This window comes from Anas platyrhynchos, chromosome 13 (genome assembly GCF_047663525.1).
Source record: "Anas platyrhynchos isolate ZD024472 breed Pekin duck chromosome 13, IASCAAS_PekinDuck_T2T, whole genome shotgun sequence".
NCBI classification, from domain to species: Eukaryota; Metazoa; Chordata; class Aves; order Anseriformes; family Anatidae; genus Anas; species Anas platyrhynchos.
The window spans coordinates 6,833,468-6,850,761 of NC_092599.1; the positions used below are offsets into that span (position 1 = coordinate 6,833,468).

Genomic DNA, 17,294 nt, shown 5'->3' on the forward strand with positions numbered 1-17,294 from the left:
ACCTCTCTGGGCTCAGAGCTGCCGGTAAGGATCATCCTGCAGCCCTCCCTGGCGGTGGGTTTCTCGTTCTACCCCTTAGCCCACCACGTTGTGGCATCTTCCCTCACCAGAAGCAGGAGCAGACCTAACTCCTCTCTGCCATACGGTGTGCTCAGCTCACCTCTACGCTTCTGAAAACCCCATTTCAAGTCTTCTCAATTCTTTCTTGCCTCAGCCTCCTTCCCTTCTGTCAACCACCACCAGCTCCCAGTGCTCCCAGTGCCTTCTGCTCAGGTGTCTCCCATCACGCCTGTTGGCTCTCAGCAGTTTGTCACTCCGTGCAGGTTATTTTGACACGCACACTGTAAAACGCCTGATACTGTAGTGCTACTAACACCATCCAGAAGTAACAGGTGGGGATATATTTTTTTTGATAGCTCACAGGTGCACATATTTATTTAGTAAATTATGTTAAAAATGAGAATCACAGCATGTTTAAAGAAATATATGTACATATGTAATGCCAGGATTTATTTTTCTATTTTTCTTTTCCTTTTTGTAATGTCAGGGCCATTGCTTTATGACTCCAGACTTACTATTTCCTGATTTAATTGGGAACTTACTTGGCATTTAAAAATCTGCTATCGATCACTTTCCGTTGTTTAATTTTGTTACTATTTCCTTTAAATAGATTTGCCTTCATGGAAGGAAATCAGATAAGTAAAGTTTTTAAGTTTGTCTACCAAATGCATAAAAAATGAAATATTTTTTAAACATTTTGCAATGTTATCTTTCTGTTTTCAAAAAACAGATAATCCTAGAACAAACACATTGTGTAAACACTACATCAAGTTTAATATAATTTCCACACAAGCTGCCTGGTTTCCATGAGTTGCGGTGCAGGAGAGGAGCTGAGCTTGGAGAACCTTTAACTGGGAGTAGATGCATCTTTTTTTTCCAATCTACTGAGTCAGTCTTTACTGTTCTCTTCTCCCTGTTTAGCAAAATTATATTCAAACAAGGCCAAAAAAAAGCTGATGAGACTTTAAAACAAGTTTAAAGCAAGTTTTGATGTCACATTTACCATTCCCTTACAGTCTTATTCTGATTAGGGACCAGTATATCAAGGAGCAGGTACAAAAATCAGTTCAAGTCAAGAAAAGATGAAATAAAGGAAACGTTACACATTCTGGTATTTTTAATAACAAGTTTGAAGTTCATAGCCCTTATTAGGATTGCTTATATGCATGCATTTCGATGCACTGTGCAAGTTAATTTTCCTCTGAACAGCTCCGGAGCATTAGATGTGCCTTTTTGGGGCAATGCAGCGTATTGTTATGCAGCACAATACACTGATCACTGGTAATTGGTTTTGTAAAGCAAGCTAGCAGGAACTTGTTTTTCTTTGTGATAAAAATAAGCCAAACTTTACATTTAAAATCAGGTCGTCTTATAAATAATGTAATATTTGGGGATTATGCAGTGTTTTTCTCCTTCAAAGTGCTTTACAGGTGTTAATCTTAGTGACATTAACCGTTTGGGTTTGATGATCTGAATTTGCAAGGCTTGGGACAACTGTGTTTACCAAAACCATGAAGTTTTGGTGTCGCTGAAGTTCATGGCAAGGCCCCCATTAGACTCCAGGAGGCAGTAGGGTTTCAGCAAGGTCTTGAATGCCTACAAATGCCTGTAGCCACAAAGGATAATTGTTGGTAGCTTGTCGAGGCACCTTAGAGTTCGATGTGCATTACTAATGTTCATACAAACAGTGCATTTGCAGGAACTAATTAATTAGCCTTACCAGGTCATGCTGGAGTTTCTCAGTGCAAGGCATCCAGTTGAAATAGGAAGAGACAAATTCAAATATCAACCTCAGTAAGCCCAAGCACTTCGTTTAAGGCCCCAAAATTCCAGATACAAAAAATACTAAGTATTATTCTGTCTTTTTATCCCAAGCCTCTAGTATTCATATTAATTGCCTTTTCAAAACCCCAAAGGTTAAGAAACTTCAAACAGTGCAGATCTTCCCTATGAGCACCCGACTCCAAAAACCAACAGCTTTATCACAGAATCACAGAATCGTCTAGGTTGGAAGAGACCTCCAAGATCACCTAGTCCAACCTCTGACCTAACACTAACCAGTCCTCCACTAAGCCATATCCCTAAGCTCTACATCTAAACATCTTTTAAAGACCTCCAGGGATGGTGACTCCACCACCTCCCTGGGCAGCCTGTTCCAGTGCCTAACAACCCTTTCAGTAAAGAAGTTCTTCCTAATATCCAACCTAAAACTCCCCTGGTGCAACTTTAGCCCATTCCCCCTCGTCCTGTCACCAGGCACGTGGGAGAACAGGCCAACCCCCACCTCTCTACAGCCTCCCTTAAGGTATCTGTAGAGAGCGATAAGGTCGCCCCTGAGCCTCCTCTTCTCCAGGCTGAACAAGCCCAGCTCCCTCAGCCGCTCCTCGTAGGACTTGTTCTCCAGATCCCTCACCAACTTTGTTGCCATATATTTTATTGCAATTTTGATAATGAAGGAAAATTGGCATTGCTGGAATGTGGACATTTTAATTGCCTGCAGAATTTCCAGCTCTTGCTGGTGTGGGGCATGCAAAGTGCTGACTCTGATCTGTAGGACGTTGGAGGCACAAGTGTTTTCCCCTCAGCCACCCTTCATTAACTCCGTTTGCACTGATGCTCTTCTAGAAATGAGTAAGCAAATGGAGAGATGCCGGAAATCTGCTTTTTGGGTCAGCGTTAGTTTTGCATCAGTTGCCCTGCATTTCTGTGGCAGCACGGCCTTTCTGTGCCGTATCTCGTGTCCCCCAGACATGTGTGTCACCGAGCTCCAGAGCCACCGGGAAGGGCAGAAGAGCACCGAGCAGTTGCTGATTCATTGCGTGGCATTTTGTAACACGCTTTGCCTTAATTTTAAGGGCTGAGATAATTTCCTAAAGTTTGGAGCCATTTCATGAAGTGTGCCTGGAGGCCAGGAGCAAACCTGTACTTTGATTATTAAGGAGATGAGCAATTAACATATTTGGATTAACAACATCATTTCAGGTTCGCATAATGTTGCACGCCGACAACATGATAGCGGCGCTGTGCACGTTATACACTTGGCTGCCTTTCTGTGGCACTGGATCTGCTTTAAAATCGGGAAGGAAACCAAAGCAATCGCTGAATGCTGGGAGAAAAAAATGTCTGAAATCTCATCGGGATGTTTTATTGCATGAACCACCTTATCTTTCAGAAAGCTGCTCGTTCTTAGATGAGAACAAAACTGGAGGTTGCTTAGCAAATGAAAGGCGAGAGCTCTGAAATGCTTCCCAAAGCCTTTTGTTCTCCCCAGCTTGAGGTTTTGAAAGTTGTAGGGTTTTTTTTCGCCTTATGTTTTGATTTGGTTTTGGTATTAAATACTGAAGTGGTAGAAATGGAGCAACTCAAATCCACGCAGCGTTGTTTTCTATCAAATGTGATGTGCTGTAACACAAGGTGGCACAGCAGAACCTAGTACTAGGCGTTAGATAAGGCAGATTTAGCTAGAGATGGGCCTCCCACATCTTCATCAGGATTTGCACAGCGGGAAATGGAGCAGACTTGGAGCTGTGCAGCTCAGAGGGTTTTATTCCGCCCAGTTTTTCCTCCTACCCGTTCGTGCTGCCTGTGTGGCATTTGGGTGTGAGTGTACTTGTAAATAAGGAGTTTTTATCAGCCACCCTGCAGGTGGGTGCGGTGGCTGCTGCCCTGATTTGGCAGTATAATAACCAGTCATAACAGAATTAATGAGCTATCAGAAATCCAAGAAAGGGCTTTGTTTATCACTGTAATTAACTACATTGGGAGAGTCATTAAAAGCAGTAGCAGGTAGGCAAAACTGAGGAAGAAAGATAGTGTTATAATGTACTAGTGGATGGTTTTGTTCTGAGACAGCTTGTTTTTAAATATATACCCTTGTGTTTCTAAGTCTTTTCTGAATTTAATTGTGGATTTTTATTATTTCTTTTTCCCTACCCAGCATCGGGATTTCCTTTGTCTTCCTTTCTGTGTTTTTTTTCCTTGATCAGGTGTGATGGTGGTAGTAATTAGGACTGTACCAGCCTTATGCCCCTCTTAAAGCAGTGCCTTTTGTGTTGTCAGGAGGCTGCAGCGTGCCGTGTCTTGGACTGGGGGAGCTGACAGGCAGGTAAACCAGAGGAACTGGGTGGAGGAGGCTGAATTTCAGGGCACTGGAGCAGCTGGTAAAGGATGCTGGGGACACAGGGAGGTGATGTTGGGAGGGATGTGGCAGGCAGAGATGGGTCCCCAGAAGTTTTGACTCCATCTTTATCTTCAAGGGTTAGTTTCTGAGATACACAGCTACATACATAGAAGTATACTGAGTTACTGACTTATTTTTATAGAAAACTGTATTTTAGATTGATAAAGTCATGGCAAATCTGTTCTCTAGTAAAAATCCTGTCTTGGTGTGCAGTGTTTGTGTGTGCACACCCCAGGACAGAATCTGGCTGAACACTCTGTAAATATTAGCGTATTACTAAGGGATGTTACTTATTGATAGCAACAGCAAACTAATGCCAGGAGGGCCCTATTTGCAGGCATCCCCTTTGTACGAGCTGCTGACCAAATATGAAATATGAGAACCTGCCATAAACCAAACAGGTTTGAGCATGTGGATTTACACCTTGTAACCATGCTGCAATAAGTCTGAAGACAAATGCCCTCGGGAGATAGCTCTGGATGTGACAGCAGCAAAATAAGCTTTTTCCTCCAGCAGTGTGCTCCGTGCTAAGCTCGGGGAGGCACATGAGATAGTCTTCCAAGTGCCACCTCCCTTTGGTGCCTGCATGGCCATGCTCTGGGACAGTCAGCTGAGGAGATGGCATTTGGGACTGGGCCTTTCCAACCTAGAAATTGAACCCCTGGTTTATTTCGCTTAACTTCAGGAAGTAAAGGATGCAAGTCGTAGGTTTTGTGGGCTTGTGCTAAAGGGTAAGTAGCTTCATGCATAGCCACTTGTAGTATATGGAAATACATATAAATTTATATTATGTACACGTGTAAATTTATATTATGTACACATGCACATATATATAGAGGACATGAAGGTTTCTAATTACTTTACAGTTTTGGTGTTCACCTTCTCAAATTCCTGAGGTTTAACAAATTTAATGTGTATGTACGTATTTGTTTAAATATTAACAGAGATTTTCATTTAAGCAAATGACTTCAACCGCTCAAGCTTTAGGAAAAACTCTTCATTTAATGAGCTTCATAAATAAAATTCTAACAACTGCTGACATGCTTCCAGCCATTGGCTGGATGGGTAATGGTTGCACTAATTCTCAATCACTTTATTATCTTACTGTCTTGGCTTTACCGTATGTATCTTACTACATAGTTAAATTTATATTTTCGTAGTAATTAAATAGCATTTTATTGGCCTATATCTTCTTTACCACTTCTGCAGTCGGTTCTGGTTTGAGATGCTGCAAATATGACTGGATTTGCAAATGAAGGGAATTGTTTTGCATCCTGACCGAGAATGACTAATTGAAGTTAATACAATTAAACATCTTTAGAGCACCTAAAGCTGAAATTCTTGTTAATGGTGATAATATACTATGCCTCATTATGCTTTTTGCTAGTGCCAGTGGGTTAATAATGCCCGAGATGGTCTCTTGAAAACAATTCATTCTTAGCATTAGCATTCAACATTAGCATCAGAAACGTGGCATTTTTCACTTTATTTGATAGCTACCAAACTTGATTTATGGCAGGGCTAAATTCCTTCAGTGTAAATTATTCTCTCACTTAAAGCTCGTGTTGCAGAGCTGATTTTTTTTTTTTGCTAGCACAGCGATGCTCCTGTTATGCAGATCACAATGATGGGCAGGAAAGTTGGCCAGGGACAAGGTAGGGGTTTTCTTCTTGGTGGAGTTCCTTACAGCTGTGTGCAAACTTGGGTCTCTTGCTGCCAATTATTCTGGCACATTTCCTTGATCTTTGTTCACTCTGGAAAAGATCATCTTCCCTCCATTTTTTGTTAGATAGTTTTTGTCCTTTATTAAAAATTCTTTGGCAGTGGATTATACAGAATCAAAGGGATTGCTTTGTCACTACCACCTCATCTCCCCTGCCCCCAGCAACGCTAATGGCCATTAGTGTTAATTATTTAGAGTTCCTTCTTTTGCACACAGAAAATAGCGATCAATGTGCAATGCCATATACAGTTATGCACCCCCTGATTCCGGTACTTTACCCCTCATCTTTCACAGTGTCTGTTCCCTTTGATACAGCCTTTGGCTTTTATTCAGCACAGTGTTTAGAAAGCTAGTTGTTATTTTTTTCCCAAGCAGGAATATTTTCTCTGCAAATGTTAACCTTGTGACACCGACTGCAATCTTTCATTTCTTGTGTTTTTATTCATCTCCCCCTAATTTTCAGCTGTTGTGCATTCTGGGCTGCAGACCACATAAAGGCAAAACCAAATGGGTGACCTCTTCACCTGGACTCACCTACCACGTTTTTGTTGTTGGATGCAGGTGGTCCACAGGGTGTCCTGATTGGAAATGTTAAACAGTCCTGGGAAGCACAGATCTTCTCCCAGTTGTTCTGTTTCGTTGTCTGCAAAAGCACGCAAAGACTGAAAAGTGTTGAGCAGTTGCCACAGAGATTGTTAGCAATAAATAAGATGATATATCTAGGTTCTGGGTGGGCTCTTAGCGACTTCAAGCACCTTTGTCCTGTGGATGGGTTGTGCAAACTGCTACTGAATAAGTTCAGCTGGAACCCTGTTGAAATACATCCCTATATATGCATAGGTATAGGTACCTATAACACCATAATATACCTATAATACCATAAATATATGCTTATATTTTATGTGTGCATACATATATCTACATATATGTGTTATAACATATATATATGTGTGTTTTATGCATGTATATACATACATATATATATTTGTTGGTGGTAGAAGAAGTGTTCCCTCCAACTGACCTTCACATAATTGAGCTGTACAGAGGTGATGACTGGATGTCTTCCTTCGGATTCAGCCTTTGATCATTTTAATTCACTGTGTCTCAAATGTGATGTGTCTGGTGTCCATCTGGGTAATTTTTGAACATCTGTGGTCTTCTGAGGTCTGTCACCAGAGTCCGGCCCAGGTTATGGTACAGATTTGGAGTTAAATATCGCGTTCTGTACGTGCTCAATGAAACACAATTTGCCACGTGTTGTGGTCTGCCCATGCTACTTTGGTTGCATAAAGACAAAAGGGTTGAAAAAATGTTCGTGTACAGATTGAGGACCACTGCATGTTACAAACAGCAACACCTGGGGGTGACTTCCCCGTTACGTCCCTGGGCTTCCCCATGATCCCATAGCATGTAGGATCGGGGTACTCACAGCTTCCCAGCACCAAAAGGTTTACTGCAGAAGCCTGCAGAATTAACACACGCTGAACGATATGAAAGGAACTTACTGCGACCTTACTGCGTGCACTGCATCATTCACAGCATAATTCGGTGTCACGCAGCAGAATATTGCCCGTGATGGGTAAAGGCATAAAGAGTGCTGGAGTCATGGTACAAAACTCGCTTCATGATTTGCATTTTTTTCCCTGCGTTACAAAACATAGTTGAGCAGATGGATGCAGCCAGCTGTACATAGAGCTTTAGGGAGTACTGGAGAAAAAAGAGAGAGGTTTTGTTAAGATAAATGTAATAATCTCTGTGATAATTAGTTTAATTTAGATCCTTGCATCTGACTCATTTTTGACTAACCTTGTATGAAGCCTTTCTTCCCTTACTGACGAGTCTGCGAATTTAGTGTGATTACAATCCCTTTTTTTGTGCTTGTGGATTGCTCGCTGATCACTGGTATTTTTCATTAAGCAGTTGCTTTATTACATTGTTATTTAGAGGAGAGTAATTTGTGTTTTCTAATTAATTTAATTCCAGTCACATTCTGTAAGTAGCTACAATGAGCCCATTCAAGGGGGTTTGGGTCATATTGACATTGTTTACCAGATGTGCTGGTTTGTTGTAAAACACTGTTAACTCTGTGATGACACCAGCCCCGCTCGCTTGCACTGCTCTGATCTGCACCTCCAAAAGCCCCCAAGATTACGAGATGCATTTACTGTGCTGGCTGGAGATGTCCACGTGGATTAAATCACAGAGGAACCACGCTGCCAACAGTGTTGGTACAACCATTACTGCTCCCTTGTCAAATTTGAGGGGGGGAGAGGTAGCAAAGCCTTGTGGCTTGTCTATCTAGAGATGTGAATGACGTGACTCTGAGCACCAAAAACTGGCAAAAATGCCTGGGAGATGCAAAGTGTTAAGTCCAGGTGTGGTCCATTTTCCTCTGGAAACTCGTGGGAGGGCTTCAGGAGCGGATGGGCAGCCTCCAGGATGCGCACAGCCAGGCAAGGCACAGCATGAGCAGTGCTTGGGCGGCGATGGGATGCGGTTAATGTAACAGAAAGATGAACGTTGTAATTCTGAGCTGACACCACCCCGAATTCAGAGGCGTGGGCACTTGCGTGTGCCATAAGCTTCTGGAAAAGCTCATCATTTTCTTGCTTGTGGCGCTCCCAGGAGCTGGGGCTTATGCAAGCGCTTTGCGTTCGTCACTGTTAAATAGCACATCCTTTCCATCATCTGAGCATGAAAACTACATGTTACACCTATCATTTGCTCGTTTGGCCTGCTGCGTCAAGAACCGAGTCCCTAATTAGGTGAATAAATAACTTCGTTACAGGGAAATGTACAGGCACGTTATTCCCCTGACTGTAAGCTTGTCCCACGAAAAGCTAACAGTATTTGTGGACGTGTTCTGCAGCCACTCATTTTAGTAAAAAGTCAATTACTGCAAATTCTGCAGCAAACACTGGTACAGAGCAGGAACACTGCTAAGATACATCAGCCTCTGAAGGACCTGCCAAACAGTGGCCTTGTGGGCATTTTCCATCATTTTTCAACCATTTTCCATCTCTTTTAGATTGGAAAAGCTCAAATTAACGACAAACTTTGAAGAAAAGGTTTGCTCAGTAGCTCGTAGTTAGTAAATTTTAACATTTAATGGCTGTGATGCAATACCCTAAATTCTGGTACAGTTTGAACCAACAGCTCAGCTGCATCTCCGCTTTGTAATTTGCAAGGAACATTGAAATTGCTGCAATGCCTCTTCAGGCTCGTGTTGCTCTGCCAAGGGTGCGTGCATGCATGGAGCTCTGTCCTACCTATTGATTTAATAGGAAAGAGCATCTCTTGGAAAGGAAGAGTAAACGTGTGTGCATGCATGTGGAAGGAGGGGGAAGAGAGAATTCCTGTCCGTGTGCTTCCGTCTGTGATAAATGATGCCTGTTAAAAATGTGTCTTGCCATGCACGTTGTTAGTGCTTTACTCTTGAAGTCCATTATGCAAACGCAGTCACGGCCGGCAGAAAGGGAGCTGCAGCCTCAGTTGTTCAGTTCAGACAGTTTTGATGTTCCCGTGTCCCTCGATCAATCAGTGCCTGGAGGGGTATCTGCTTGTGCCTGGGAGTGCTCCGCAGTGACGTGCAGAGCGCGGATGTTCCTCAAGAGCAGAAAACATTTCATTTAAAATGCTCATTGCAGTTCTCATCCCTGTCTGCGAGCAGGCAGCAAAGTGAGCTCTGTTTATCGTTTTTAATTGTGGATCTTCCCTATTCAGAACTAACATTTCCCTAATTACCTTAAAATGAGCTTCTTCCCAGGCACATTTGTAATTCGCTTGCATCACTTATTTTATTCTCTGTGCAAAAGTTAGACGAGGGCATGGTTTTTAGCACAGACAAAATGCATGAAGTAGAAAACATAATGTGGCATAAATGCCACATAAATCACATCCTAAAGACAAAAGCAGATTTCAGACGTCTGAATTACTGAGCACTTAGTGTGGAGGGTAATCTGTGCTTTAGTTTATGGTTCTTTTTTGGAGTGCCACGCAGAGCAAAATGGGGGGGCTCCCTCTCCTCCGGCAGCAGAGGAGAAGGAGGACGCTGTGCGGTGTGCCCAGGGGACAGCTCTTCCTGCACTGGGGGTAAAATCCCCCGGACAAGCGTCTCCTGTGCTAGGAACGGAGCCACGCAGAAGTAGTCGGTACAAATCCCACTTGAGTTCCTTGGCTCACACTCATCACAGAGCGAGTAAGAGGCAGCTCCAAAACGCAGAATTGTCCTTGAACAAACCTTCTCTTGCCATCCCAGTTGTTCCTTCCTTAGCATCGCCTCCAACCTGTGTAAGCCCCCCTCTTCCCCAGCACCCCCCCAGGGTCAGGGCAGTCGCAGTGTTGCTTTCAAGCCACAGCTCCCTGAAATTGTAGCTAACAGATAAAATCTCTGGCTTCAAAGATTTGTACTTAGGATGGACAGGAAGGAAACATGTTTTCTCAGTGGCTTTCACGCTTTTAGGGATAAAAGCTCACTCCCCTGTGTGCTTTTGTTTTCCTTTGCCCAGCCGGCACCTCCCAGCTCGAGCTGATGTAGGTTTTTCCATCCAAAAAAAAAAAAAAAAAAAAAAGAAAAATCTATTTCCAGAGAAATACTTTTTAAAAAATCAACCTGTTCCCCCTGCGCTGCTGTGATTGGCCCGGTAAAAATCGACAAGGCGATCGCGTCAAAAGGCAAACATCCCTGGCTTCACTGGGCGCCCAGGCTCCCGTTAAGCCAGGGGGGAGCGTTGGCGATTCTGCCCGGGTGCTGGGGCTCGCTCGGTGCCTGCCGCGGGCTGTGGGTTTCTCTCGCAGCCTGCCGGCTGCTGCGGCACAAGGCAGCATAGCTAATGCAGCGCCAGCGCTCCCCCCGCGCCCTCGCTCCCGTCTCGCGCTCGCGCTGCCTCTCCCCGGGCTTTGATTCGATATGAACAGACTGGGAACTCCGGCGCGAGGGGGAAAGCTGACCTAACTCTGCAGATGGCCACGTTCGGATGAAAACACCTAGGCGGTTTTTCTGTGAGGGAAGGTAACGTTTCGCTGCTAACGCTCATTTTTTTTTTTTTCCCTTGTTGCCATTTTTCAGGACTGCCGGTCCCAAAGAAGAGCCCAAAGTCGGTAAGCACTTTTTTTTTTTCCCACCTATTATTTTTGTCTGTCTGTCTGCTTTGAGGGAGGAAGGGGTGAGTTTGGATGGTTTTGGTTGCGGGCTTTGATTGCTTTAAGTTGTCTTTCTGTTGCAGCCGTGATTACCTTGCACAGCTTGTGCTGCATGGGGAGATGAGAGCGGGATGCAGTGCAGAAGAGGGGCTGGTTTGCAAATAAAGCCTCAGGTTTACAGATCCCCTTCCCTGACAGATGAGCTTCTCTCTCTTGTTTAACTTACCCAAAAAAGAGCTATTGTTTCCTTTTGGAAAGATGGGAGGCTCCACCTTCTTGCCAGATAGCGGTTTCTGTCGGGTGTTTGTAGGCACTGACCTTTTCCATTAACTCCCTGAGTTTTCCTGAGCACCCTTGGCTGAATTATTGACAGAATGTGACAGCGGGTACCTTGCCGAGAAAGACAAAGCCCGACCGGAGCGTGTTTGCAGTTTCTTGTGAATGCAGGCAGCTCTCCGAGTGCCTGCTCTGGAGGCATTTTCCTTCTGAGCAGGATCGTGCTGCAGGTGTGAGTTGTGTTATTGCAAAGAAAAAAAAAAATTGGGCATTTCCTTGTCCCTCCTGATCTTATTTCCATGTAAAGCTGTTAGCCGGATGGCATGTTAGCTAATAGCATGCAAGCTGTGAGCTAAAGTGTCATTAAAGCTCCGTGCATGATATTGTGGGAAAAAATTAACATGCTATTTATATGCAACGAAAAGAAATGCTTTATTTTTAAAGGGAGTGGAGCACTTAAGCTTGAAAGTTTCCAGTTTGCTGATGAGAGGGAGGGAGAAAAAGAGCTCTGGGGAAGCAGAGTGCATGAGGTCTTTGCTGTGCTGCGAGACCGTGCGAAACTTCACCGACACCCCCCCCGGGTGCCAAAACCCGCAGCTGGGCGCCCGCCGCCTTGCTGCAGAGCTGGGCGCGAGCCTCGCCGAGGGTCTGAGCAGAAGGCTCCCGCTTTCCGTACGAGGTCTCCGTTCCTCCCAAAAGAAAGCCCTGAAATAATTAATGTGATTCTGATGGCTTAGGGCAGCGCTGATTAAAGTCACGTGAGCCCAGGCCTGTGCCGTTGTCAGCTCGCATTAATGCGGGGAGGCAGAAGCGCGGGGTGCGCTCCCTCGCAAATCGCGGGCATGTCAGACCCAGTGCGCTCGCCTCTGTGTCATATGCGGAGATTAATTCAGCCCCTCGGTAAGACAGAAGCCAGCGTGTGAGATGTACGCGGCTGGCACGTTTCTTTTCTCTGCCTGCACACTTTTCCCCGGTCGGAGCGGGAGCTGCTGCACTCACTTCGAAGTCTGGCGGCATGAAACCAGCCCTGCTGAGCGAGTCTCGGTGTGTTCAGAGTCTGGGAGTGGGCTCCTGCCATCAGACACCTGTCTGGGGGGCTGCGATGCTCCCTGAGAGTCTGAGCAGCAGTGAAATCGGGGTAATCCAGCCTCGGGGAACAAAGCCACTGCCTGCAGACAGGTGCAGCACTGCAATGGCAGGTTTCTTCCTGCTGCTAGCTCGGAGGAGCTGGGCAGCCCTGGGGAAGCAGCCCCTCGCGTGCCTCTCCTGAGCCCATCACCTTGCTCGAGGCTCCCTCCAGTAAATTTTGCTACAGCCCCAGGCGATGCTGTCGCATCTGAAGCTGAGGATTCACAGAAAGCAGAGCCTCCTATTCCCGCTGCCTGCCCGCCGGATCATTTGCATCGGTAATTAGCAGCGCCGTGTTGCACCGCTGCACCACCACGCTGCTGCACTGCGCGGCAGCTCCAGCGAGCAGCCACCCCTTGTGGGGGCACAGTGGGCATGTGGAGCCGCTGCCTCCATCCCCAGTATCAGTGACAAGCAGAAAACCTGCAGCAAAGCCCCTCGGGGAACCCACAGGCAAGGAAAAGCGCTTTTGTCCTGGCAGAGCAGAGCCAGGCTTGCCCACTGCTGTGTTCCCTGCCAAGCACAAGCTCAGGTCTTCATCCTCTGCTCCTCTCTGCTCAAGTGAGAAGCCCGCTCTTGTTACCCCCTGTCCTTTCCCAAATCCTTGGTGCACTCTTGACTTACTGCCTGCAGCTGTCTCTTTCTCCAGCAAGCCCTATTTTTAGCTGTCAGCCCCAGTCCTGTGTTCCCAAAAGGCTGACTTGAGGCTGTTGGGCACATCCCGGCTTAGAAGAGGTGTCGGAGGCCCCTGGTGAGGTTTTCTTCATGCTAGAGCTGTGGCAAGGTCTGGGAATAGTTTGCTACCTTGAGCTCAGTTTTCTTGGGCTGTATTTTTCAGCCTGTGCATCTTCTGATGAGCTTTGTTGTGTTTCTTTTATTTTAGGGAGAGCTTTTTAACCTTGGTGAAAGAGCCAAATTAGATTAAAATATATGTATCTTCAGAGCCAGATCTTGAAGTTTGCAGCCAAAAAAGGGACTGGGCACTTCCTTCCCCCTACGCTGCTCCCGAGGATGGATCCACAGCAGCTCTCTGTGCTGCTTTGTTTCCAGTTTCCCATTGATTCATCTTTACATGCAAATGGCCAGTACTTCTGTATTGACTGTCTGGGGATAGAAATTTTCAGCGTGAAAGTTCTGTCTAGCGTAGCAATTTCCCCTGCAATTATCCTGGTATAACGTGGATGAAAACAAACTTTTCTCTTCTATTCCCTTTTTTTTTTTTTTTTTGCTTGCATCAAAACACTCCACAAGGGGGCAAAGATTCTCATTCCCAGCTCTGCTTGCTGTCACCGCCAGCACCAGCTCTTCTCCAAAATGCTCTCGAGCACAAACTCTGCGGCTTGATCAGCAGCAGACAAGATCACTGCAGGGAGAGAAAGTGCCAAGCCCTTCCAAAAACCTTACTTTTCTCTCGGTACAATGTCAGCCTGGCTGAACTGTGGCCCAAAGTGCAGTTCCTGTGCACAGCCTGTCCCTGCGGAGAGACTTGCTGCGTATTTCGGGTGGCTTGGCAGTACCTGGGGCTCCGCTTCGTGTCCTGTTTTTGTCAGGAGAAATCGCTTCACAGCACAATATGACACATCCCTCTCCGTTCAGAGAGCATTTCTCCCCACCTTGTAATGCCGGGGGAGCCAGCAGCTCTTCCCTTTTTGTGGTTTCGTGCCTGGGGATTCCTATGCCAAGCCTTTGGTGTGGGCTCGCTGCAGGACACGCTCCCTGCTGTGGGTTTCTCGGCCTGACGCAGCCGTACAGGGCTGCCGTTAGTGCCCCAGCCCTGCCTGCAGCCACCTCTCAGCCCTGTCATGGCTCTCCGTTGTTTTAGCAGTCCCTGTACAAAGTAACAGCTACATGCATGTCCGTTTGGCATGAATGACAAATGGGGCTCTGCTATGTGGGGATCTGCAGTGTCTTTCAGGCTCATGTACACTTTGGTAATCAGTTTTCCTCCTGTGTCCTGTGAAGCCCAACAGCTCCTCAGCTGAAGATTTGAAGGCCTTTGCTTTTTTCTTCCCTCCTGTCATCAGAGGATGGCGAGGTGCTCAGTGCTCAGGAACTCATGGCGGGGGCAAGGAGTCCTGTTGTAAGGCTCCTGTGTCCCAAACAGGGACCGCTGCTGCCTCCTCTTCTCACTGCAGAGTCAGGGATGGTCCTGGTGTCGTGGGTAGCTCAGTGCCCCGTGCTTTTGTAGCTGCTGTCAAAGTCAGCACAGTTCAACTGGTCAGCTTCTCTTTGCACTGAAAGAGGTGGACAGCGAGAGCATCACGGGGTGAGGTCTACAGAGGTCTGGCCCCAAACAGCCCCTGCTCACCTGGCCCTGGCTTGGCTGCTTTCTGCCTGTGTGGGAGCTGCTCGATGTGGGCAGTCAGACCTGGACCCAGGAGGATGTGCCCAAAGCTAGAAGAAGGCAGGAAGGAGAGCAGAGCCATCCTGCCACCAGCGTGAAGTTGGCTCAGCTCTCTTGGGAAAACTCAGCCTTTGCACCAAGGCACAAAGTCCATCATCTGGGCACACCCCATTTCAGGAGCTCCTTCAGAGCTGAACCTGATAACAGCACATGAAGAGATGTTCGTGTCCTGATCTAGTGATGTGAGAGTTGATTAATGTTCTCTTGAATCAATTTAATTACATATATCCATGATTTCCATGGTTGTCTTCCCTTTTCTCTGCTCTCTTCTTCAACTCCCAAACTGAGATATTTCAGGCTTTTAAAAGTATTTTTGTCTGGAAAAACAACTGTCCCTCTGAAAAAGTTTTTCCCTATTTCTTGGAAAATGCCTGTGTATTTGCAGTTGCAACCCGGGTTTAATTAGAGGTGGTTTTGCTTGAGCTGAGCTGACACTTCCATTTGCAGCCCAAATAGAAACCAGAATTCATAGTTTGTTCAGTGTTCAGACCTTCCGTATCATAAAGTGAGAGCACTCTTGAAAGTTCAAACTTTGTTTCTCTTTAGATCAGAAAGTTTTCAGAGAGTTCCCAACATTTCCCCGAGGGCTGAATACAGCTTTGTATTTGAGTCCCTCTTCTCTGAGTTCTGTAACCCAGCTAGTTCCAGTGACATTGGCCTGAAGTTTCACAGGATGCTCTTCGTTATTTTAGTAGTTTGGCCAAACAAACAAAACAATCCAGATGGTTGAACGGAGAGTTGTAATGTGTGGTTTTTTGGTCTCTTTTTCTTTTTCAAGTTACAAAGGAGTGATTATCCACAGCATAGATGTTTTTAAACTGCTTCATTTAAAAACTGAAGGGCTGCATGTGAATTAGCTTCTTTTACCACTTAAAAAGCTAAAAATGTTTGAAATTGGTTCAGATATTTGTATTTGAAAGTCTGTGGATGAGTAATCACAGCAGGTATGTTTTGTTCAAAATTACTTTAAAGGACAAAGGCAATTTCACATTCTAGTCAATCGAGACATCATTTAAAAAAATGCCAGTGGTGGATCAACAACGTGAATATGGGGCTGCAATGTCAAAGCCATTTGGGCTATTGGAGCTGTGGTTTTTTCTCAACGTAAGCCCCAAAATATGTGCAATTTAAAAAAAAAAAAAAAAAAAAAACAAACAGAAAAGATTATTGTTAAGACTGAAAAAGGTAGCTTTGATATGGTGACTTTCTCCTCTGTAATTAGTTCAGCCCTGCTGTGATGGAGCATTGCCCATCCAAGGTTTTGCATTCAGCGTTCAGGAGTGGGTCCCCAGGCCCATGTGCACTTCAGCCCCCGTGCTTCCCTGCTCTGTTTGCCACTAGCTCTTCTCCCTACCCCATCTTATTTTTTTACAGAAGGGTCTCTCAAAGGAGAGGCTCCTGTTGCAATGTTTTCAGGCACCACCTGCCAGTAGGAGGTTTTAATTTTATTTTTATTTGCCTGAGGTAGCGCATGGGTGACCCCTTGTAGCCAGGGCATCGTGGCCATTGTGCAAGCATCGTGCTGGTTCCCTGTGCACTTGGGACATGGGACTCGACCTGCGCTCCAGCCCAAGGTCATCTCCAAAGAGTATTTAAAAGCCTTTGCTCTACGGTTCAGGGAGCTCTTTTTGAGGGAGGATTTTGCTGCATATTGAGCAGCGCAAATTCTGGTGATGCAAATGTGACTTGTGCTTCATCTGAGCACACCGGTGTGAATTTGAGTTCAGAATTATGTACCCTGCTTACCTAAATATTGAGCAGACAGAGCTCTTGACACACTGCTGTTGAATAAGCTTTGAATTTAGGCAGATGCGTTTTTCCCTGTTTTGAAGTGCTCAGTTAAAACAAGGAAATCAAACAGCAAATAGATATTTTTGTGTTTTTGAAGGTCTGCTGTAATCCTCGGGATGCTCTGGGGAGCAGAGACATGAAATTGGTACTCTGTTGACAGCCCAGTCATGTTGTGGGGGTTACAGAGGAAAAGTGATCTTTCATAGTAAGGACTGTGCCTGCATCTGTTTCAGGGGGACTGTTCATGCTTTCCCAGTGAAATTTGGTAGTTTTTCAGTTTTCTTGCAAGCTCACGTTAGACCTTAATGTGATTCAGTTTTTCTGACTTACCGTAGGAAAAAAGAAGTGCTCTGAAACTTGTAACCTGTAATGAGCTTTAGATTTGTTTTATGTGCGAGATGCAGAACCGCATGGTTTTTATGATAAATGACTTTGTTTTGCATATCTCTTTCTGTCAGTCTGTCTATCAAAATCTGCCATCAGGGAGTTTAACTGTACCCAGAATTAACTGGTGGCAGCAAAACTGTGATTTATATATTTACTTCTGTGCATGCAGAAACCCTGATCAAAGAAGGGAGAAAAATTGATGG

The 17,294-nt window shown here is 45.3% G+C and overlaps 1 protein-coding gene across 31 annotated transcripts in view; it reads left to right on the top strand.

The window, feature by feature from the left end:
* The window catches only part of MAGI1 (membrane associated guanylate kinase, WW and PDZ domain containing 1), a 320,740-nt gene that overhangs the window by 270,796 nt on the left and 32,650 nt on the right, over positions 1-17,294 (top strand). For all 31 annotated transcript variants that reach the window (XM_027467716.3, XM_027467725.3, XM_027467723.3 and 28 more), the window contains one exon: positions 11,032-11,063. In XM_027467716.3, the coding sequence (XP_027323517.1) occupies positions 11,032-11,063 (32 nt within the window). The remainder of the gene's footprint in view (positions 1-11,031; positions 11,064-17,294) is intronic.